Raw genomic sequence first — 25,180 nt, 5'->3', positions numbered from 1 at the left:
AGATACTTATATGTATCTTCTAATTTTATGTCTAGACAAACATGTTGAATTCTCAAGTTGTCGATTATGGTATCTCAATAGATGCATTTTTTTGGGGCGAATTGATATTACCAAGACTTAATTGCACTTTTCATTTTTTTTTGAAAGAATTCCACTTTTCAATTTTCATATTTAATTCAACGCAATTGTGTATTTCCCCCTAAAATCCCAAATTTTACACCTATCTCAGCAACATGCCAGTTTCAAACTAAATTTGGAAAGGAAACCAAACTCAAGCCCTAAAAAACCCAACACAACATCTTTACATTAGTGATACCTAAAGGTTTCACCCGTTCTAGGTCACCCATTTGTAAGGGAAGCAATAATTTTAATCGCTCTTAATTTGAAGAGAAAACAGTGTCTGCAGTTGGGTCTCATGCATGCAACTTCACTTAATCAAGTTCTGGGGGGAGCGATGAAACTTATTAAAGACATAATAACGCAAAAGAGCTCCCAACAGATGAGAATAAATATATGCATTGACCAATTTCTCCACAAGAAGCTTTATCAAGGTTGAGCTAATTTGGCTAAAATAACCAAGTCTAAAATCTTAACGTCCAATGTGTCGTCTACCTTTACAATACCATCAGTACCATCTACTCCAATCAACTTGCCGGTGGCACCACGCAATGCCCCACCCATAATTTTAATTTTGTCCGATTTCCTCGGTACTACAGCTTCCATTTCAGTAGGAAGGACTGTTAATGTTTCACCATTACCACTAGGCCCAAGTGCTACCCTGCAAGAGCCATCCTGAAGAAACAAACAAATTGAATGAGTAAATAAGAGAGAAGTTAGCTTCATGCATTAAAATAAAGCATATATAACCCCCCCTTCCCAAAATAGCAAAAAATCAGGCATGATGTCTCCAAAAGCATCAAACAAACATATACAAGCGCTTCTTAGTAAACATACCTGAAGAATCTCTTTTATAACTCCAATAGATTCTTCTCCACCCCTGTGTACATTGACTAATATATCTGGTATAAACCACGGCCCTTCGTTGTCCCCACCTACAATGAAATCAAGGCATTAAGTTGGCAGACTAATGTAAAAGAAATAGTCCTTTTTCAAATATTTCCAATGATCCAATTTCACGTAACATATTCAGGAATATGCTCGGTAAATAATGTTGCAATCTCCCCTTAACTATGCAAAATCAAGGTTACTTAAAGGTCTGCCAAAGATACAAAGGTAATCAAATTGCTAATCGGGATTATTGCGGGACTTTGCAACATGAGGCACATAAGGCAATATATTTGTTTGAATTAAAACCGTCCTAATAGATCAGCAATAATTGATATTAGGACGAGATATGATGTTTGAGGACTAGATTAACCACTCCATCCTTGACCATGTATGGCTTGTGCCTGCACTCAAATGAGAAAAAAAAAACAAGTGGCAAACCAAATATTATGTGCAGAGCATATTTGGTTTGCCAAGTTATATTTCTGTATGTCACTTATCTTTCAATTTATAACTTGATTTTATGTGTGTATGTATCTTACAATACATAATACGATACGATTCACAATTCCAAAAATGACTCTTCCCCCATTCACGATTTAAGAACTAATTGGGCAGAGCGCTAATAAACTTCTTATTTAAATGCACCATAGTATAGAATATTTGACGACCAACATCAATCTATGATATGTTTGTTTTAAGCCTACCACTAGCAGTACATAACAGAGAATATGTTTGTTTTAAGCTACATGCTATCATAAATGAAGAGAATTAGGTACATCAAATTGCAGCATAATATAACCAAATAGACATGCCACAAAAACCAAATATTGTAGATACAAAATCTCTGTCATAGATTGACAGAGAACAGTAACTTACCTAAAACTGGGGACATCATGTCCAGACCACCAGTTCCTGGAGTCATAGGCTGTCCTCCCGGGGTGCCAGGAAGATAAGATGCAGAATTTGGTGTCATAGGCTGTCCACCAGGTGTTGACGGTAAATATGGGCTTGGAGCATTGGCTGCAATTCAACACCCAACCCCCAATAGAATATTAGTATAAGAACTAAAACTGAATATACTATTGATATCAAAGGGCAAGTAAGAAATGGTTCTACCGTAGGCAGAATTGTCCCTTGGAGTCCCAGCTTCACTATAATTGCCACCAGGAGTGCTTGCCCAACCAGCACCAGGAGTTGGGGCTTCATATGGCCGGGAAGGAGGACTTCCTGGCTGAAAAGATTAAAAAGAAGAGATCAGTATGGTTCTTCATATAAATTACTGTTGCAGAGGATCAAGTTTGATAAAACTTCTGACCTGGTACTGTGGACTGGCTCCCCAAGAGCCCGGATTTCCATCTTCCCAGTTATCCCTGATTATAAGCTCAACGTCAGAATTCATAAATCACATCAACACATTACTCCATTACTAAGCGTTGCAGACTACAAACTGATAATATTTCTTTTAACAACCAAATTCCATATAACTCTCTTGCTGTAGTTATCTTCCATTTAGGACATTGACATCTATTAGAAAGAAGATGACTTAGATTTTAAACTAATTCCCTTTACGGTTCAGGATAAGAAATCTTAACAGAAGGTTCAGCAAAGAAAACCAGAAGGAAAAGTCCTTTTACTAAAACAGAAAACTGGATTGTGGGGGGTATAAACCACAGAAGTGAATATTAGCTCAGGAAGGATGGATGACATTTGGACAAACCTTGGAGGACTCATTGGTGTATAAGGATTCCATGCTCGGTCACGCATTGGCGTCCTCATTCCATCATGAATAGGTGTTGCTACAAATAGCAGTACATTTGAGAAATATTAGCAGTCATGTCTACCAATCAAATAATAGGCTCAAGTATCAACCCTATAAAATAAATCAAACAAACCTCCAGGATCTCTCATAGGGGTCATATATGGATGTAAGGGAGTTCGAGATGGATGCATTGGGGTTTCACTTCCCATCCCATATCGAGTTGTATCACTGGCAGAAAACATAAGAGTCAGATGGTTGAATATCTTCTGATGCGGACAACAAATCACAAACTATAAGTATATATAAATTACCGGTATGGGGTTACAGCCACATTGTCAGATATATGGTTGCGATCAACTGCAAACAACCAAGTCAGAGACCATGTACTACAAAATCTCACGCAGCTAAAGTGTATGCCCAAATTAAAAAATTTACCTGTTACAACCTTCATTTGGGATTCTAATTCAACCCGAACCATTGCGCCTTTAACCTCTATAACACGCCCACGATAACCTTTATAGGGACCCTGGCGTACTTTGACTGTTGTACCTGACAAACCATCATGTCCCCCCCTTCCGCCCCTATGCCTCCCTCCAGCTATACAGCACATCCAAATAAATCAACATCAGTCACCGTTTTTATAAAAAGGTATATCAAAATGACAGTTATTTAATGTTCCGGCATTGAATACACGAAAGATTTAAACATACAATCAAATCCTCGCCCTCCTCGAGGAAACCTCTTCGGGGAATCTGGAATAGGAGGTGGAGTTCTGAAGGCCGAGAGTTTTGAGTAGGCATCACCCTAGAGAGTAGAGAAATAAATTGAGGAAAATGCTAACACGAGAATAAAATTAAAACTTCAGACCAAAATATCATAAGAATAAAAATAGGAAAACTGGGTACATTTCTGTCACCACTGGAACGGGAACCTCCCACAACTACACATGATTGGGCCTTAGCACATATAAAGCCAGCATGTTCAAGATGATGACGATCAAAGATAAACAAGATTCTTCTATATATGTGCTCCACAGGACCTTGTTTGCCCTAATAAAAAAAAGGTTAAAAATCTGAATATCAACTTCCAAGAAATAAATCTAGCCAAAGTCAGAATCTCACTCTACAGGGACCCTCAACAATCCGCACAACGTCCTTTGACGATACTGTATTCTTCAGCTTATCCTGCACACTCATTTTCCTATCTATTTTCCTCTTGATCTCTCTTAATTTAACAAGCACAACTTCAGGTCTGTCAGGAACCCCTTTAAGAACCTAAAAAACAGTAACAGAAATAAATACGATGACAAAGCTTTTGATTTTAACAAAAATCATCTTAAAATGTTCATTTACTAAGATACTAACCTGAACTGCCTCGCTTTCTACACGTATTATCACACCAAAGTTCGAATTACTGCACGAAGTTTATTTAGAAGTGAGAAAAGTTTGAATTATAGAATACAGAGGCAAAGCGATATGCATATTTCAGCCCAAGAAAATCTTACTCAAGCTCTACAAGATCACGAAGTTCATAGTCCCCAATTTTTGTAATTCCGGTGGTCACTTCAGAACTCTCGACAACATCATCTGCGAAAACACGGATCTGAAGAAAGGATATTTTTTGTCATCTATGCATTAAATATAATAGAAATTCACAAGTCTTTCAGTAACTCTATGAAGGGACTACTCACGTGCTCCTTTGTCGTGTCTGATATTAATATTAACACGTGTTGATCCACCTTTACTACCATGCCAGTAGCACCTTCTTGAGCACCGGATACAACTTTAACATGATTTCCAGGTTCAAAATACTTACAAAGTTCCTTTTCATTAAATGCAAGAGTTTTCTGAAAAAAGGGGAAAAGAAGATAATTAGATCCTCATGTAAGCAATTTATTACTAAACATAAACATCAAGATAAGAATTGGAGCAGCAGTTATCATTTCTTCCATATAACAACGAGGTCATAATTTCAAGTCATAAATCAGCCTCTCACAAATGCAAGGTAAGCCTTCCTTGGATGCCACCAAGGTGGGAGCTGCCCTTTTGCTAATCATCATCATGCAAAACTATCAAATTATCCAGGGAAGAAAATATAGTAAATCATAAATTTACACATACCGGGAGATCCTTAAGTTCTGGTTTTATATGAACATTATCTTCATCCACTTTCTCCACCCATCCCTTCAAGTTCTTTAAATCGCCCTTGACGACAATGACAGCATCACCTTTCATAAAATGTCCTTTCTTTCTGTTTGCAAACAAAGTTGAAAGACTAGCTACATCACCATCTCCACCATCTCCGGGTTTCCGAAATTTGTCAAGTTCATCAAAAGTAGGGTTGATGTTCTGAGCACTTATTGATTTGATTGATACTATTTTGTATAAAAATCCATCTTTGAACATCATGCCTCCAATGGCATCATATCGTTCCCCATAGGAATCTTTTTTATTCTCCACACGGATATGTAGTTCCCTGATAAAAAGCATAAATTCTTCAGTCAGACAAGGAACTGAAGAAGTTTTCAAGAAATAGAGAACATTCAGTAATATAAAGGAGAGAATCCCAAGTACCTAGCTTCATCTACATTCATAAAACGAGGAGGAGGAATAAATGCCTTCTTTTTCACAACTTCCTTACCTTCCTGCATGATAAATGAGTTTTGCCCAAAAATAGGTACTCAAGTTATTAAAACATCAGATTTGACAAATAAAAAGCATGAGTTTAGCAAGACACTGAAAAATTTCATACCAATTTGTCTGCGAGGGCCTGTAAGTCTACCCTTGGAATTAGTTTCACAGTAACCCTCTGCCGCACATTATCAACATCCACCACCTATAGAAGAGATATATGATGGTAAGTAAAGAAAGTAAAAAGAAAGGAATCACAAGTTTCGTATAATGTGATGCACACTTTGGCAAGGTCTCCTTTATATGTCCCAATCTTCATTCTGACCCAAGTATCTCTCGCAAGATCAATAGCTTTGCTTTCAACTGACAACACATCAGTCATTTCTCTGATAGGAACAAGTGTTATTTTTTGGCCATATATATTGCGGAGACCTTTGCAAGCCTGAAACATAAGCAAAAATATTAAAGAAAAATCAAAATTTCATCCATAAATATATGCATGATATACAAGAGATATTTCACATGACAATACCTCTCTAACATGGGCTTCTTTATCTGCTTCCACATATATATAATTTTTTAAATGATCAAGAGCAATAGCTGATCTAATTTGCAACTCGGAGCCCTTATCTATGTACTTTTGCATGAGACAAACAGCTGTTTCTCGTTCACGACCAATCTGTTGAACAAAAACCAAAGAATATATATCATGCTTTAATATCTTCGCCAGAACAAGAAAATAATCACAAATGGATAGAATCATACCAAACATTTGACCATCCACAGCTTGGGATCTCTCACAGATGGCAAAAGAGCTTGTTGTTCTACATCTGTAGTTTCTTCATCATACTCTGGCATACGCTGCTTTCCATATCTTTCATGAATTCTTTGTGCCATAGCTTCAAGATCTTCATGATCTTCATGGTGTGGTGGCAGCATACGAGTATTTCGCACCCTTCCAACATGCTCTTCCTCTTGCAGATCAGGTCCACCGTCAACAATGAAGTCTGCATATTTCAGACAGTAGTAAGCTTATCTACACATATAATTGGCGTACTATATATACAATACAACAGAGAGCCTGGAACACAACAATTTTACAAAAATCGACCAACCATGTGCATAACAGCAGAAACTCAAGAAGTCCAATGCTTATCTAGAATTCATATAAAATCCAGCATCACAACAAAGCATTCATACATGTTAAAAGGCTCGCAAAAACTACGATTCCAGTCACTTGATAACAATATCATTCAACTTCTTATAAGAAGATAGGGCAATCAGAGGACACAATTATCAACTGTACTGCCTACTATCAAATAAACGCTCTGAAAACAGCACCAACACCACCGAAAACTACTAGTGTATACCCTCAATCTATCATAGTTTAGCTAATCACATAAAACAATTGGAATTTGCAGAAGGTAAGACGAACAGGGTTTAACTCCAAGATCCCATGCAAATGCAATGGAGCCATATTCACTCACAGTCTGTTAGCCTCAGATTTCAGATACCAGAATCAAAACCAAAAATCACTTCTGGATGACAGATGCTAAAAAAGCTAAAAAAATTCCTTCACCAAACATGCATTTTTCCAGAGAAAACAAATTTTAACAAACAAGCACTATTGAACTGATAACCCTAAATTCTAAATTCCAAATTCCAACCCAAATTTCTTTCCCTAATTGAATTGATTCCCCTTCCTCCAATCTAATCGCAACAGAAACTAAGAGAATGAAATACAAAGGGAAGAAGAAACTCACCGTCTTCGCCTTCTTCCTCTTCCTCCTCCTCATCGGAATCAACCGCGGCCTCTTCATCGAAGAAATCCGACGCGGAAGCCTTGTTGTTGCGCTTCCGTTTCGCTCGGCCGCCGCCGCCGCCGCCGCCGCGGTAATCCTCATCCTCATCATCCTCTTCCTCTTCATCCTCATCCTCCTCGGCGTCATCAGCGATGAAGCTAGATCTACCACGCTTCCTGCCGCCGCCGCTGCCTCCTTTGCCGTGCACGTCGTAATCTTCATCCTCCGCCGCATCGTCGTCGTAATCGGCGACCGGCTCATCGTCCTCCTCCTCGTACTCATCCTCGTAATCGTCCTCGTGTTTTCCACCGCGAGCCATGATGCAAACTGCAAACCCTAGCGCTTGTGATGTGAGTGCTAGTCTCTGTTGTGCTTCGAGAGATTTATGTAACACCAATGCTAACGGAGACCGTAAATTTAAATTAAATCAAAAATAACTAACAAGATAAAATTGTATCAACTGTAAATCGAGGATGTGGATTCCTGTTCAACTATATTTATTTATTTTTGGTATCCCTAATGTCTAATGAAGAGAGCTGATGACTTTAGGGGGGATTTTATATTTTTTTTTTTTGAAACATCCGGGGGGATTTTATACTTTATCCCATCAAAATAGCTGAGTTATGGACTTATTTTAACCCCAAACAAAATCGAATTTGGATCCTCTCCAGCCATTTATTCTCTTCAGCCCCTCCAGCACATCTTCAGCCATTGATTTTACAATCCAATGGTTATAATTAATTTAAGAAAAAACCAAGTGATAATTACATATATATTAGATATTATACCCGTTGCACGAGTTTACTTTCAATATTTTTTACCATTATATATAAATTATCATGGTTTAAATTAATAAAAGTTAAAATATTTTTAATTATAAATATAAAAAATTTGTGTTAACAAATTTCAATAAATATAAGAGTTTTTTCGTGTAAATAATTAATATTACTCAAACTTAATATTGATATTTAATTATTATCATATAAATAATTTTAACAATTTAATTTTTTTATTTAATAATATGAAAAATTATTAAGTTAATTTGAAATATTTAAATTAGTTAAAAAAATGTTAAGTAATAAGTGTTTAATATCATGAAATAAGTTTTAATATAATTTTTAATACTTTTAATCGGGAAAGTCATTTATTATGACCTATCAAGACCATGAAAAATAAACTAATTTTAACTTTTTGAATTATAATAAGTTATAAATTAAATAGCAAAAAATATTATCTAGTGAATTTAAATTTATTCAACTTATTTGGTTTCCAAATATTTCCTCACAGATGATAGTCATGACACTAATCCCTCGAGGTTCTACGATCATGTTAAGTGGATAAGTCTCTCACAACAAAAATTTATACAACTTGGGTCATTATTATTTTTCGCTATTGTGGTTCCTCGAGTGATTTTTAATAATATATCATAGATAAAAAAATATATTTAAATATTTTTTTCGATAATGCGCATATTTGTTATAATTCATATTAAATAACTTTTAGCAGCATTTTTTAATTTTGAAACTATTTTATCTAAATTATTTATTAAAAATATTATTTTAAAAAATAATTTTAATTTTTAATATTTTCAAATGAAAAAACTCAAGAAGAGTTTAGTTTTTTTTTAAAAGTAAATTTTAAGTTGATAAATGTTGTTATTTAATGTAATTAGTTGAATGGTTTTTGAATATACAATTATTTTCGGTTTTCAATTATTTTGTAATTTTTTTTAGTAAGAGAAATTAGTATTTTTTTAATGTGTTCTAATACAAAGATATGAGAGTTTTATGGTTTAATAACTTTAATGTAATAATGCTCAAATTTCCTTTACATTTAAATAGAAAATTTTAATTTTTAAACTATTTATCTAAATTATTTGTTACTAAATACTATTTTATTATTGACTTTAAGTTTTTTATATTTTTGAAATGAAATACTCAAGTAAATTTTAAGTTTATGAATGTTGTTATTTAATGTAAGTAGTTAATAGTTTTTGGGAATACAATTTTTTTCAGTTTTTTATTTTATTGATTAATATATTTATTTCAAAGAAAATTATGATTGTTTATTAGAATGCTTTTAATACAATTCAATACTTGAGTTTTGCTTATTTATTTAATGTTAAACTCAAGTGTGTTTTACACATATATATATATATATATATATAGAAGATATAAAAGATAGAAGATTTTAGTAGGTAACTTGAATAAATTATTAACTTAAGAAAATTTATTTAGTTTTTTATTTTATTATTAAAGATATTAATATAAAGGAAATGCTTTAATATTTAATGTCTTTAATGTAAAGGAGTGCAAAAGCTCAAGTCTCCATTACATATGTATATAGATAGATAGATCATCTCTCATTTTATACTTGTTGGATGGTGCAGCAGCAGGAGAGGATCTGAATTCAAACAAAGTCAACATTTATTTAAATGTTTTTAAATTTAATTGCTTTTGTAATTTCGGCGCGGGAAGAAACACTTATGGCAATAAACTCTTCTTATTAAGTATTTAACGTAGTGACGAAGACTAAACCTGACAAAGCGGAAACTTTGTTTGTTTAGATCTATTATATCTCGAGATTAATCTTTTTTCTATTATAAGGAGGGACTAGGTCCGAAAAGAAAAACTAACTGCGAGAAGAGCGCGGGAACGACACTCTCGAGACATCAAACAAAAGTAAATTTGAACACCTCGGAGGAGGACAATCCAAAACTTGAAGTCACAACCTTAGATCACGTGTCATGTTGGCTAAGCAATCTGTCACTTCATTGACCTCCCAACCGACATGAATACAAGAAAAAAAAATACATTACAGAATTTTGAGATTCATGAATATACATTATATTCAATGACGTTATATTTTTAGAGTGATTACATTTTTTAAAATTTTAATTAGAATAAAAATAAATTTCTTATTGGCGGAAATTAATTGAATATATTTGTAAAAAAAAATTACACATATGATAAATAAATCATTTTCTCTTATAACATTATCTATTTTTTAAACTTATATCACTACCTTACTTTTTCAAAAAAAAATTATAGATATTTCGTTTTGGAGTAATTTTTTTTAAATGGTTCATTTACCGTTCACAAGGATTTCTTTATGCAAGGTTGCACAAATCCTAGTTTTACGTGTTATTATAGGTTCCTTACATGTAATCTTTTTTAAATTTAAATATTTATGTATTTACTTCCTCCTCATCTCCACCACATGTCGTCCCGCCAACCTCCACTCGCTGCCACCAAATCTTCTTCTCCCTTCCCCTACCAATCCCTTCCTCAACCCCATTTCCTTATCTTCCCCTTCTTCCTACTTCTCCTAGAACCCAACAACAATAACACCAAAAAAAAACCCATCCAACAGAACCACCACCACCCATAACTCACTCACTTATCCACCACCGAAAAAACAGAGCCAAACACCATCCCAAGCCCAGTCTCCACAAATGAATCAAAATCACAACTAGAGAGAAAGTAGACGAAGGAGAAAAGCCATCCAACCCAAAACCCTGAAGCCAACCATCACATCACTGAACCAATAACAATTGAACCATATCACTAGACCTCGAGCTTCTCTTCACCGCCAATGGCTTCCTCCACCGTTGAGATCCTAAATTTCCTCAAGCCACCACCCCACTGAAATCAAACAATATCCGCCCTAGGTGTAACACCCCATTTTTCCATTATTAGGTTATTTATTATTTTAGTTTAATTATTATTATGCTTATCCATATGATATGAGTTCTCACCCTTCTGTTGGAATGATGTTCTATGCGACATCGCTCAGGTACTAAGGATAGTGGAGCTTCTCGCGAGTAGTCGGAGAAGCTAGTCTTTTATAGGTAGTTTAGTTATGGGAGTCATGCTCTGTTATGTAACACGGGGAAACGTTTAGTATTTTACCTGGATGTTAAGAGTTATTTCATGTACTCTCTTTATTTATTCTTGAATTATGTTTTATTTTGGAGTTGAAAAATAAATCCGATGTGCTATGCATAAGATGTTATGACACTAAAGTTGGAAATTTATATATTTATTTTGAGCATGACAGGTGTTTTGATTTATGGTTTTGGAGAATAAGTGTGACACCCTCTGTGTTATGCATTTTACTCTGATTTAAGCTATAATATTTATGCGGGGTTTAAAGGGTGTTACATTAGTGGTATCAGAGCATGATCGGTCAGTAGGCTAGGGTTATTAGCATGTCTAATTACTTTTGTACTCGATATGTGTTTATGACACAATCGATAGTGTTTTGGAATTCATATCCCGAGTTGTTCGTTTAAGGTAATTTTCGAGGGCGAAAATCCTTAAGTGGGGGAGAGTTGTAACACCCCATTTTTCCATTATTAGGTTATTTATTATTTTAGTTTAATTATTATTATGCTTATTCATATGATATGAGTTCTCACCCTTCTCTTGGAATGATGTTCTATGCGACATCGCTCCGGTACTGAGGATAGTGGAGCTTATCGCGAGTAGTCGGAGGAGCTAGTCTTTTATAGGTAGTTTAGTTATGAGAGTCATGCTCTGTTATGTAACACAGGGAAACGTTTAGTATTTTACCTGAATGTTAAGAGTTATTTCATGTACTCTCTTTATTTATTCTTGAATTATGTTTTATTTTGGAGTTTAAAAATAAATCTGCTGTGCTATGCATAAGATGTTATGACATTAAAGTTGGAAATTTATATATTTATTTTGAGCATGACAGGTGTTTTGATTTATGGTTTTGGAGAATAAGTGTGACACTCTCTGTGTTATGCATTTTACTCTGATTTAAGCTATAATATTTATGCGGGGTTTAGAGTGTGTTACACTAGGCACCATCGCGCAGCACCACATCTCCACTGTTTCAGTCTACGAGGAAAATTCCCGGCGACTTTCGCATCTCCACCAGAGGGTCGCCACTATTGGGGTTTCTTCACAACCCTCTCTCATCTCTTCTTTGATCTCATTTTTGGTATCACCCTTTTCCCATCTTCCCTCTTTTGTTCGACGCTTGAGGTTGGGTTCTTTGGGTTTAGATTTGGTGAGAGGGAAGGAGAATAGGGTGAGCGCGAGTAGAGAAGGAGGGATCGGGGGGAAGGAAGGGGGTAGATGAGCTTAAGACTTGTGGTGGTGTCCTTTAGTGGGGTGGTTTTTGGTGGTTTTGTTGTTGGGTTCGAGGGGAAGGATGCAGGGGAAGAGAAGGAAGGGGTGGAGTCGGTGGTGGAGGAAATGAAGGGTGGTGATTGGTTGGGGAGGGGGAAGAAGATCTGGTGGCAGCAGCAGCGACGATTGCAGATGACATGCAGAGTTGAGAGGAGGACGAGTGGCCAAACCCAAAAGTGAAAACACATCACAATATTTATTTTTAAATGTAAAAGACATAATTGGCCTGCTTTAGTATGTAATTATAGGATTGTGCAACCTTGCATAAGAGAAAAGTTGTGTATGGTAAATGAATCAAAACAATTGAACTATAAAATATTTTATATAATAACAATACTAATAAGACTTTGAAAATAGAACACGAGTATCTATCTATCTATCTATCTATCTATCTATCTATCTATCTATCTATCTATCTATTTCTATCTATCTATCTATTTTTTTCTATCTATCTATCTATCTATCTATCTATCTATCTATCTATCTATCTATCTATTTCTATCTATCTTTTTTTTTTTTTCTATCTATCTATCTATCTATCTATCTATCTATCTATCTATCTATCTATCTATCTATCTATCTATCTATCTATCTATCTATCTATCTATCTATCTATCTATCTATCTATCTATCTATCTATCTATCTATCTATCTATCTATCTATCTATCTATCTATCTATCTATCTATCTATCTATCTATCTATCTATCTATCTATCTATCTATCTATCTATCTATCTATCTATCTATCTATCTATCTATCTATCTATCTATCTATCTATCTATCTATCTATCTATCTATCTATCTATCTATCTATCTATCTATCTATCTATCTATCTATCTATCTATCTATCTATCTATCTATCTATCTATCTATCTATCTATCTATCTATCTATCTATCTATCTATCTATCTATCTATCTATCTATCTATCTATCTATCTATCTCTATCTATCTATCTATCTATCTATCTATCTATCTATCTATCTATCTATCTATCTATCTATCTATCTATCTATCTATCTATCTATCTATCTATCTATCTATCTATCTATCTATCTATCTATCTATCTATCTATCTATCTATCTATCTATCTATCTATCTATCTATCTATCTATCTATCTATCTATCTATCTATCTATCTATCTATTATCTATCTATCTATCTATCTATCTATCTATCTATCTATCTTTTTATCTATCTATCTATTTCTATCTATCTATCTATCTATCTATTATCTATCTATCTATCTATCTATCTATCTATCTATCTATCTATCTATCTATCTATCTATTATCTATCTATCTATCTATCTATCTATCTATCTATCTATCTATCTATCTATCTATCTATCTATCTATCTATCTATCTATCTATCTATCTATCTATCTATCTATCTATCTATCTATCTATCTATCTATTTCTATCTATTATCTATCTATCTATCTATCTATCTATCTATCTATCTATCTATCTATCTATCTATCTATCTATTATCTATTTCTATCTATCTATCTATCTATCTATCTTATCTATCTATCTATCTATCTATCTATCTATCTATCTATCTATCTATCTATCTATCTATCTATCTATCTATCTATCTATCTAATCTATCTATCTATCTATCTATCTATCTATCTATCTATAAACTATATAAAAGGAGAGTTTTTGCAGCCTAGGGGTAAATTTGTCAATCCACAAATAATTTCAAAGACTATGAAGCTTGACCATGGATATTTTGGTAAAGATGTCTTTTATTTTACTTGGATTGAATCTCAGCCGTCCATTTCATAGCAATCTCATTGTCTTTCTGCATTCCCAAATGCATTCACTAAACTTAATTGTAAAAATCAATGCATTCATTCATATGGGGTCCTACAAACCTTTGAAGAAACCTTCAATATTCTTGAGTTTTTTAAACCTTTCATCTTCTTCAAAGCTTAAACTGCATGTATAAATAGCCCTTTGCTCCATACTTTATTTGCCAGTTTTCTTACATTTATCTTTGCTTTTTTATTTAGTTTATAGTAGATTCGGTCATAGCGCTTCAAGGTTGATCAAACTCCCAAATGGTGAATGACTTTTCATTGTACTTTTTGCTTTTTCCTTCTATTATATCATTCTTTGTCTTTTGCCAATCTTTTAAAAAGTGAGTGTGTATATCAACGTTTGAGATTCTAATTTAGAATATCATAATTTGGTTTTTGTTCATTTCAGGTTCAAACTGTGCGAGTGGAGACACATGTGTAAAGAAATCATGATTTGAAAGTTATCTAATAAATTTGTATTTCTTTCCTTTAAACTTTCATGCTTGAATTTATAAATTGTTATTTTATTGGGTGAAGACTCAACTTGCATCATTTTTAACGTGGCTTTGAAACACAAAAATAAGAATTCGTGTTTGGAATTTGGTTTAAGTAATCAAGATGAAGGAACTCTTGCTTCCATAGTTGAACAACTTGGAAGATAAACTTAATTTCCTAGGAAAATGCACGTTATGAAGGGTAGTTGCTTTAACAGTTACATGATGTGGTATCTATTCTTTACTCTTCTTATATTTTTTTTATCCTTAAAAAATGAATATCATTATCTCTCATCCATATATCGTTCTAATATGGGCAAGACTTTGTGTTAAGTATTTCAAGTGATTTGTTTTATTAGTAGCGAAAAAGAATGAGAGATATTCAACTGCAACAGAGACACGTACATCTTTAGAAGTGTGGATTAAAGAAGAATGAAATAGACGGCGGCTGAAGACTCCAACATTTTTCATAAAGGTTTTATAATTTTGTGGAAGAAGATTGAAAACTCGGGTGGCTCATAAAGTCTCCATAGTGCAAAGCCTGTTATGAAAACCATAAAAGTATGGTAGACAATGAAACAGAATTGGAGGGGTAATAATGCAGAGAAATGTTAAAGCAACAAGTGCATCGATTTGAATTACTCCAAACAAATGTTAAATCTAGAAATTTTACTTAAATCTGATAGAAGAATGTTCAAGTTCATTGGTATATTGTTTCTTTTTATTTATGTTGTTAGTAATTATAATAGTAAAAGTTGTACATATTAATATGTATTTATTAATATAATAGAAATTTAACTCTAAAATTGAAACACAATGAGTTGAAGAATATTATAGAGAACTTGATTGAAACTAATGGGTTATCCATGTCCTTAAGTAATGAAGCATATGTGAATTTGTTTAGGGTATTCTTTGTAAATTGAAGTTTAGTTTTGTCTTTGAACCTCTTTGCATAAAAGAATTAGATATTTTGTCGTAAAGAAGTTATTGTTCCTTCATGAACATCGAGATGAGATATAGTACCTAAGGTGCAAGGAACGTGATGTGAGATTCCTAGAGAGAATGAGAGCGTAACCGCTTAGAGAGAGAGTGTAACTGAATTTCAAGTTTGTTATTTCTCAAATGAGCTAAGAGTCCCTTACACTTGGTATCCCTCCCCTATTTATAGTTGGCGGAGTTCGGCTTAGCGCCTCTAAATCTTTCTAATGGGCCAGTTGGGCCTCCGGGTGGAAGGCCCAAGTCCACAGTTTGCTCATCGCCCCAGGCCAGCGCTCCTGGGCGAGGGACCCTGGGGTCTCGCCCAGTCCACAAGTCCACAAGACACCGAGCTCGAAGCATGAGAGCTAAGTGTGTCTTTTAAACAGAAGAAAACAAGGCGATGGCCATAAAAAGCTAACTAATGCCAAACATAAGGTATGGAAATGAAGAGCAATTGCCAACATGGCTTGGTAATTTAAAGCTTAAAAATCTAAAATGTTGAATGCCCTGTCATGCTCCCTTGGCGGCTCGAGTCCACAAACAAGCTTGTGGCAATGATGCTGGATCTGCTCGTCCCACCATAGTTATGTACGTGCCCTGAATCGTGATTTTCTGAAATGTGTCGGGCCTGCTCCACGCGTTGCGCCCTGAAGTGACGCAAAGGTCAGCAAATCCATGGAATCTCCACCACTACCTTTGAAAAGTCCCTTCGAATCGTAGTAAAGCCTGACAATTTGAATTCAAACCAATAAGCTTCAACCGTTGTAACTTTTCATTTAATGCGTTGCCTTCGTGTCCCGAAATCCGCGCCACACTCCCTTGAGTGAATCATTCCACCTTTGCCATGATGAGGCACGATTCCCCAACCGCTGCTTATCTTAACTTTTAAAATCTCCTTCCCTCACTCATTCACCACTTCTGAAATTCTCACAATCTGTTGAAATTGACAAACTAGCACCCTCTTCCTAGCAAAAATGACCCCCCAACGCCGAACCAAAGGATCCTCTCGATCCCGCAGCGCCGCTCCCGCATCTCCTTCTCCGGTTAACCCTCCCCCTTTTGGGGGATTTCCCCTTACTGAAGATGAAAAGAACGCTTTCTGGCACCAAATTTTCGCCACCTTACCCCAGTCCATAACTCGAGACCCCACTCAAGAGACCATCTGCCAACCTTCTGAGCAGTCCACTGACAAGTCTATTGCCGAGACAGTCCCTCGAAGATGTCCTCATCGCCGGTCGGGGCTTGGAAATCCGCCGCCCCTGGCAGCACCACACAATCGAATAAGGCGTGAAGCAACCCCACTTCTTTTATGTTTACGAGTACCTCTTCCTCGACCTGGGGATCAAACTACCCTTCTCCCCTTTCCTCTGCCAGGTTATGAGGGAAATCAATGTAGCCCCAAGCCAACTTCATTTGAACGCTTGGGCCTTCATTCGGTGCTTTGAGATTCTCTGCGACGCCGTCGGTCTTGAAGCAAAAACCTCCCATTTTTTCCTACTTCTACGGCGTGGAGCCAAAATCCTTGAAGACCCCGACTCCTGGGTGGGTCTCTCTGAAATCTCGTACGGGCCGGCAGCGCCTCTACCCTTACAAGAGCAACATCAAGAAGGGACCCGGGCGCCGGTACTTCCGCATACTCGTACATCCTATTCGTACCTACCCTGAAGCTCTCACCCGCCGGGACGGGACCGCTCTGTTCCCTTTCTACTGGACCGAGAGTCCTCGCGATGTCCCACAACCATCTGATACATCGCTGAGTGATGAAGATAAAGCCATCCTTGGCTTTTTCGCTGAGCTCCCCATCCTTGAGTGCTCACAGTTGCTTGAAGCCGCTCGCAAAAGCACCCTCCGCTCATTTCTAGGAGGAATGAACTTCACCGAAGTCGCGCTCAAGCGCGCCCTAGCTGCTGACTCACTTGAGTTTCCTCCCGTTTTTAATACTAATGAGGTTAAGAGGAAACGTGCTGTCACGGATGCTGATGTCGGGGTCGCCGCCTCCCCTCAAAAGAAACGGAGCAGAAGATCCGGTGCTTCCCCTTCTGAAACGGCTGTGGCGGCCCCAAACGCCGTTGCCACGGGGTCTGACGATTCAATACCAGACCCCATCCTTCCGCTGGAGATTGACGAGCCGGCTCCGATGTCCACCGGCGATGCTGTTCAACCTTCCCCAACAAGAAAATCCCAAAAATCCAAAAGGGTCGCCCCTGGCACAAATGAGAAATCGAGGGTCGCGACCCCCTCGCCTCAAAAGTCAAAAAAGAAGAAGAAGAAAACCAAGAGACCCAGGGTTGGCGAAACATCTGCCCCTCGCCAAGACCTGGTAAGCGGGGAAAAGCCAGACCCCATGGGCGATGCGGGGTTCTCGCCCTTTCCTGAGGAAGTCATCGCTGATCAATATGCTTCTGAAGACGTTCCCTCTGGCGCTCCCCAAACGACCCTCTCTCCTGACCGTTCATGTCGTCAGGCTGAGGCAAGCCCACCTAGGGTCTCCCCTGTTCCCACCATGAGTGACGGCAGTGAAGACCAAACTCCCACTGCTTCGCCATTCTTCCCCCGCCGCTAGCCATCCGATTGTTGTTGAGCAGACATGCTTTGTTTCAAATCCGCAGCCCTCCCCTGCTGACTTTATGCTAACTGACCCTTTTCTTGGCAGCATAAGAGGAACTGAGACTCCTGACCTTGATGGTGTGGCGTGAGAAGCCATCTCGTACCTTTTGCGTGCGGGGTGTCTTTTCGCCAGGTTGTCGCAGGATTCAGCCACAGCCGCTGAAGTTGAAGAGCTCCGCCAGAGGGCTGAGGGTTACCGCCACGCCGCACTCGAAGCGTATGGCGAGCGTGACAAGTTGCTGACCCAGGTAGCGGCTTAACTGACTAAACTGAACAATTTGGGTATCGAGATGAGCTGTCGCGAGGAGGACTTGTCCACTTGTGAAGAGAGAACAGAAGAGCTGGAGGGCGAGCAGGACGATTTGCGGCAGGAATTGAAAGCCAAGGCTGAGGCGATTGCCGCGGGCAGGGCTGCCTGCCTCGTCAAAGACAAAGAGATCGCATTCCTTCAAAGTGAGTTGGGGTCGATGAACGAATCTCTCGCCGAGGTGAGATCTGAATTAGAAACGAAGGCCAAAGCTGTTGCGGACGCGGAATACCGTGCGGATTCTGAGGTCAGAACTCTCCGGGCAAGGCTGGCGGCCAGGGCTGCTGCTGAGGTCGTGGAAGAGCGTGGTCGCGGTTTCTTCCTCGCCAAAGCTCAAGTTCAATATCTTTATGAGGGGATTGACCTCAGCGGGACGGGAGCTTTCAAGAAGGTCACCCCCCAGGGATTGGTCGGCCCGGACGATTCCCCGGGTTTCAATGCTGCATATTTTGCGGCTGCTGAAAACGCAGGAGAAACCGAAGACGTTAATGTAGTGTAAATATTTTGTATTGATTTTTCTGACCTCTTTTTTTTTTAATTAATATCACCCCACGTTATTTAATGAAAATTTGCTGCGATTTCGTTTGTCCATTTTTCTCCTCGTTCGCGCCCTTGCGCCCTTCGGGCTTTGCATTTTGTGCTCGTGTAGCGATTTTGAATGTGTACTAGCGAAACTAGGACTTTAGCTCAGCCTTGGACTGAGGCTTTCTCCTTCACACCAATATTTCCGGTAAGAGCAGGTGCGGCCTCGCCGGTTTTATCCCAGCGAGGGCTTACGGTGCTAGGGACCCAATGGCCATATAGGTTTACCCAGACTTATGCCTAGTTTTTGTTCTCGCCCATATTTCGGGGAGGTCTCGTTTGCCCATATTTCGGGGAGACTTTTTGGGATAAACTGCTTGCCCTTGGACAAGGAGCTTTCCCGCACACATCGCCAACGAGAGGTCAGCGATTCGCGCCAGACTTTCCGAAGCAATCCCCAGACATCAAGGTCGTGTTGGGATTGCCACCTTTAGGGAATTTTTCCCACCGGACGAACGTGACATGTTAGTTGAGTTGCTATCTGGGTAGCAGCGGTTCGCGTCGGACTTTCCCGGAGCGATCCCCAGACATCAAGGTCATGTTGGGATCGCCACCTTCAGGGAATTTTTCCCACCAAGCGACCGTCGTATTGTAGTCCAGCTAGGAGTATTACTTGAGAATATCCTTTTGTATTAGATTTGTAAAAATTTTACATGGGAGGGATGCCTCATTAAAAAACTCCTGTGGCGGAGAAAAAGAGTGCATCTTTATTTTTGTTCCTAATTTTGGTTTTTTTGTTGTGTCCTCGTTCCTGCTTCCTTTGCTGCGTCCTCGACCCTGCTTTCCACACGCTTCCGCTTCCAGCCCCTCGAGTCAAAGTATCATCCCCATCACCACATCTTTTGAGCCCGACGTGCTCGCTATCCACTCATCGTTATTTTTGGGCTGCCTTCCTTCCATGCCCGCCTCGTGATAATGAGGAACTTCTCCTATCTTGCCCTTCTGCTTGTCGCGCTTGGACGTCCCTGGCTTGAAAACTACCGAACCCACAAGCTTCCAATATTTTGACTCTCTTTTTGCTTTACCCGGGTGACGACTCACTGGGTTCCTTTTCCTCGCCTTCCTCTTGTCCTTAGACCGCTCGCGCGCCTTGTTATCTCTTTTCTCGTCGCTGCCCTACTGGACGATTCTCTGACCCATTCCTTGAATCGTGATTCCTTTTCCCTTTTACTCATCTCGCCCTGAATTCGAGAGATTCGGTTTCCTAAACATTGGCAGTTCCCCGAGTTCCGGGTCCTTTGAGCTCCAGCTGAAGAGGTCAAAGTTGTCCTCTACCAGCTTCTCTAAGCATCCCTCTTGACTAACCGTGAGCCTGGGCTCGATCGCCAACACCCCCTACTGAATTTATATGCCTCTAAGTCTGCGATCACACTCACCCAACGCTTCTCTGCGTGAGCATCTGTGAACTGTCTGGCCCTTCCCGTCCTGCCATCTATCCTGTCCTGTCCTTGGTTGCTCCCTGATCTTGCTATCTTCCTGTCAACCCCCTGCTTCGATTCCTCTTGCCTGCCCTGATTACCTTGGACGACCTCAACCTCATGACACATGTGTCCCTTGCCAGTTCCTTTCTTTCCATACAGGCTGAGACAGTTGTTGTAACATTCTCTCGCCCTCCTTTGATCAACTACAATCTTTCCCACTTTTCCACTCATCAGCGGATATTTCACCGCCAGGTGTGCCGTCGAAATTACTGCACAGAGGCGATTGAGTGTGTTCCGTCCAATGATGACATTGTAGGATGCCACAACCTGCAACACAAGATACCTTACACAGAGTAGCTTGGCGTTATCGTCGATACCAAAGACTGTGTCCAGATCTACATATCCGCGTACCCAAACTTGCTCGCCCGAGAAGCCTACCAACGTTCCTGTATAGGGCATCAAATCTTTGTCCGTCAATCCTAATTGATCAAAAGCATCGCCGTAGATGATATCAGCGGAGCTTCCTTGGTCCAAAAGAACCCGCCGCACATTGAAACTGTTAATCCTTATCATCACAACCACGGGATCGTCTTTGTGTGTCTTGATCCCTTCGAAATCTTCCGACGATATCACAATGTCTGGATGCTGGAAACCGAATGGAGTTTCATACTGTTGCACTGACGTCACTGCTCTCACGTGCCTTCGCCTTGCCGACGCTGTGTCTCTGCCCCCGCCGAAGCCACCCGCGATTGTGTTTATTGTCCCAACTGGCGGCTCAAGGTCTTTATTAAAGGTTTCTTCCGCCCCCTTCTTCCTTGTTGCCAGTGTTTCCTTTTTGTCAGCGGTTGGCGTACGTCGGCGTTTGTCTCGCCTGCGGTCATCCTGCTGACGACCCCCTTTGTACCGGTTCCCTTGCTGTCGTTCTCCATTCCACCAATCGCCACGGTCGTTCATCTGCGATCGTCCCGCTCGAATGAGCCTCTCAATCTCGTTCTTCAAGGTAAAGCAATCTCCCGTGTCATGGCCCGCTGAGCGGTGATACTCGCACCACTTCGTTTTATCCAACGTCGTTCGGGGCGGGTCGGCCTCTTTCTTGCCTTCCTCAACCGCGTGGGTTGCCTTGACCTCTCGAAGCAACTCCGTCAAATGTGCATTTAGAATCATCCCTGACTCTTCTCGCCGGCGAGGGTCAGCTTGATGCCACGGTTTGCGGCGCTCAAAATTTTCCCTCTTGGGGTACAACGGCTCATTCGCAGCCTTCTCTCCTGTCCTCACCTTCCTGTCTCGCTTTTTGCTGCCCTCTCCTCTCTCCTTACTCCGTTTCTCTTCTGGCGAAGCGTCCTCCTGTTCGCCGTCTTTCTCATTTTTTGCGCGCCTTCGCTTGAAAGCATCATCCTCCTCGTCTAGAATGTAGGTGTTTGCTCGCGTCCGAATCTCCGCCATGGACCGAGTCGGCTTGCGGCTCAACTTGCTATTCAGCTTTCCCGGCTGTAACCCGTTCTTGAAGGCACGCGCACAGGCGTGCGGCTCTGACTCCTCAATTTTTACTGATTCCGCGCTGAATCGTTTTACGTACTGCTTCAGAGTCTCACCCTCAGATTGGCGGACGTTGTAGAGATCTTCGATTGTTACTTGCTTGGTTTTACTGGCGGAAAACTGAACAAGGAATTTTGATGAGAAGTCACGGAAATTAGTAATGGATCCTCGGGGTAGCGTGGTAAACCACACCATGGCTGTGCCTTTGAACGTAGCTGGAAACATCTTGCACTTCACAGCGTCGGAAGCGGCACTGATCACCATCTTTGTATTGAAATATAACAGGTGCTCCTTGGGATCAGCTTTCCCGCTATAGGTTTCAAGGACAATATTCTTCATGTTATCTGGTATTGCAACTTCCCTCACTGCCGCTGAGAACGGCTCGAATTCAGCTACGGCCTCCGCTTCGCGCTCCCCTTCATCCTGCTGCTCGGAACGATAATATTCTAGCTCTTCTTGTAAATAATCGTTTCGTTGTCGTATATCGTCAACGCTACAGATCAAGCGCCTCCAATCTTGGTCGGAGATCGGTGCTGGAGTCTCCTCCCCCGAAGCTCCGAGTAAGTGCGCTGGTGATCTCTGCTGCTCCGGTGAAGTTGGCGGAGAAGGTAACAGAGGCGTTGGAGAAGGAGGTGGAGGTGGTGGTGGAGGAGGAGTTAACTGATCGGTTTCTTCACGGCGAACTTACTCGCGTCGCAGCCTGTCTCTCACGCGACGTGGAGGCGAATCACGCCGCCGCTCCTGATCCTCGTCGCGTTGTCGACGACGTGTCTCCATCAATCTTGGTTAATGAACCGGAGAATTTCAAGCGGAAAATTAAAAGTGAAGAAAATTCACTCAGAGAATCGAACTTCTCTAAATCCAATCGCGATCCACGTAGTCCGGGAATCAAAATCTACCGTTCCCCACAGACGGCGCCAAATGTTCCTTCATGAACATCGAGATGAGGTATAATACCTAAGGTGCAAGGAACGTGATGTGAGATTCCTAGAGAGAATGAGAGCGTAACCACTTAGAGAGAGAGTGTAACTGAATTTCAAGTTTGTTATTTCTCAAATGAGCTAAGAGTCCCTTACACTTGGTATCCCTCCCCTATTTATAGTTGGGGGAGTTTGGCTTAGCGCCTCTAAATCTTTCTAATGGGCCAGTTGGGCCTCCGGGCGGAAGGCCCAAGTCCACAGCCTGCTCATCGCCCCAGGCCAGCGCTCCTGGGCGAGGGACCCTGGGGTCTCGTCCAGTCCAGTTATGATATGGTGTTTATACATTAACGGATTAGATTATATATGTTTTGGGGGCTGCTATCTGTTGCTATACATTTTTCTCTTCGAACAAAGAAACTTAAATTGTTTAATATTTTTATTTGATTTAAGGTAATAATTTAGCGGTTAATGCTTTTTTTTATCTACATTTAGTGATTGTTAGTCGACAATGTTTATTTGCTTTTTCGATCTATTTTGTCGAGAGTCCAAGACCATGTGCATTGCACCATCACATTAGATTGATTGACTTCTCATGGGATAAATAGAGTGAACTCTATGTCGTTCCAATTTTAAGGAAAATATATTAAAACACATATTTTGTTTCAAATAGATAAAATAAATAAATAAATTGTTCTATATTACTATTGCAAAAAATAATAACAGACCAAGACATATAAATATAAATCATATTTTTAAATCTACTCATAAATTAATAAATTTATATAAGTCATAGAACTTGAAACAATGTCATTTACATGGAATTTGGGTGAAGCTTGCAAGGAGATTGTAAAGGGACATAAGCTATAAAATTGAAGTGCATTCAATAAATTTATAGTGAAGCTTGCAAGTGGAATGCTAAACTTTTCAAGTTCCATTCTATATTAATAATTATAATAATTGATATCATAGTTAAATCTTAATATATGACACTTACTTTTTTTATTGTAGTGGTAGGATGTAATAAATAATATAAATGAGGTATGCGAAAATGTTGGAATTTTTTAAAATTATAAGAATAATATATGAAACTTGATTAAAAATAATTTAAAAATATTTAAGGAAGAAATGTTAGAGATATAGATATGAGATATGTATCAAATCAATGTATACTAGTGTTTTTTACCCGCGCGTTGCACGGGAAATATGTCTATTGTATTTGATACATTAATTAATACTTTGATTATTAAAAATATATTAAACAACGAATGAAATAGAAAAGTCAGAATTGAAGAGTAAAGTGGACATAAAGACTTCTCTTCTAAGCCCGATTGAGACCAAGAGGAACTCGTTCACATTCTTTGTAAATATGAAGACGATAACACAAATCATAGATATAAGGAATTATCAACATATTAATCTTAAAAAAAATTAATGTGATAGTAGCACAAATCAGGATTGTGTAAGATATATCATAAAGTATAACATTATTGTGTTTATTCCAACTAAGTAGGGATGACAATGGGTAGGTACTTTAGTACCATCTCCATACCCGCGTTTTTAAAAATTACATGTACCCGTCTCCATACTCACGTGGGTAGCAACTCGAAGCTCTCCACCTTTGCCAAAATCTAAATCTATGGATGACAATGAGTCTCAAAATCATAGGGTACCCGCAGAAAATATCCACTATGGGTAGAGTAAAAAACCGCTAAATGGGTATGAGGTTGAGTATAGATAATTACCCGCAAAAAATAAAGGGTATGGGTGCGGGTATGGGTACTATAGTACCCAACCGGCCCATATCCGCACACACATGTTAACATTATTATTATTATTATTATTATTATTATTATTATTATTATTATTATTTGGGAATATATTAACAAATTAACTTAAGCTATAGCTTTCAAACTCACTCTTTTTAAAAAAAAAGTTTGGAATATATTAATTAATACTCTAAAAATAAATAATAAATAAATTAAGATAAAATCAAGAAATAAACCACCTAAATCCTAATCAAATCTAAAATTTAAAAATGTATTTTTTTACTCTAAAAATAAATCAAAAATAAATTAAGATAAAATCAAGAAATAAACAACATAAATCCTAATCAAATCTAAAATTTTAAAATGTATTTTTTTTATGAGAATTAATCTGAGAATG

At 38.6% G+C, this 25,180-nt stretch overlaps 2 protein-coding genes across 3 annotated transcripts; both read right to left on the bottom strand.

Annotated features, from left to right (window-relative positions):
- Positions 1 to 362: 362 nt before the first annotated feature.
- Positions 363 to 7,608, bottom strand: LOC130740628 (putative transcription elongation factor SPT5 homolog 1). Of its 2 annotated transcripts, XM_057593298.1 has the most exons (22): positions 7,161 to 7,605; positions 6,163 to 6,404; positions 5,930 to 6,076; positions 5,681 to 5,839; positions 5,519 to 5,602; positions 5,341 to 5,411; positions 4,888 to 5,242; positions 4,458 to 4,613; positions 4,272 to 4,369; positions 4,132 to 4,180; positions 3,889 to 4,041; positions 3,673 to 3,816; positions 3,478 to 3,571; positions 3,203 to 3,364; positions 3,079 to 3,124; positions 2,901 to 2,995; positions 2,726 to 2,804; positions 2,324 to 2,378; positions 2,125 to 2,239; positions 1,885 to 2,028; positions 955 to 1,052; positions 363 to 792 (listed from the first exon to the last, which is right to left on the bottom strand). In XM_057593298.1, the coding sequence occupies exons 1-22, from the start codon at positions 7,516 to 7,518 to the stop codon at positions 547 to 549; spliced, it is 3,150 nt and encodes a 1,049-aa protein (XP_057449281.1). In that variant the 5' UTR covers positions 7,519 to 7,605; the 3' UTR covers positions 363 to 546. The 2 variants fall into 2 exon arrangements, with proteins under 2 accessions (XP_057449281.1, XP_057449276.1); XM_057593293.1 differs by having other exon boundaries at positions 3,079 to 3,364; positions 7,161 to 7,608.
- A 12,815-nt stretch (positions 7,609 to 20,423) lies between these two features.
- Positions 20,424 to 22,436, bottom strand: LOC130743456 (uncharacterized). The gene has a single exon (XM_057595711.1). The coding sequence runs from the start codon at positions 22,434 to 22,436 to the stop codon at positions 20,424 to 20,426; it is 2,013 nt and encodes a 670-aa protein (XP_057451694.1).
- Between the last annotated feature and the right edge of the window lie 2,744 nt (positions 22,437 to 25,180).

Source organism: Lotus japonicus, chromosome 1, assembly GCF_012489685.1.
Source record: "Lotus japonicus ecotype B-129 chromosome 1, LjGifu_v1.2".
NCBI classification, from domain to species: domain Eukaryota; kingdom Viridiplantae; phylum Streptophyta; class Magnoliopsida; order Fabales; family Fabaceae; genus Lotus; species Lotus japonicus.
This window is presented reverse-complemented; position numbering and strand designations above follow the sequence as displayed.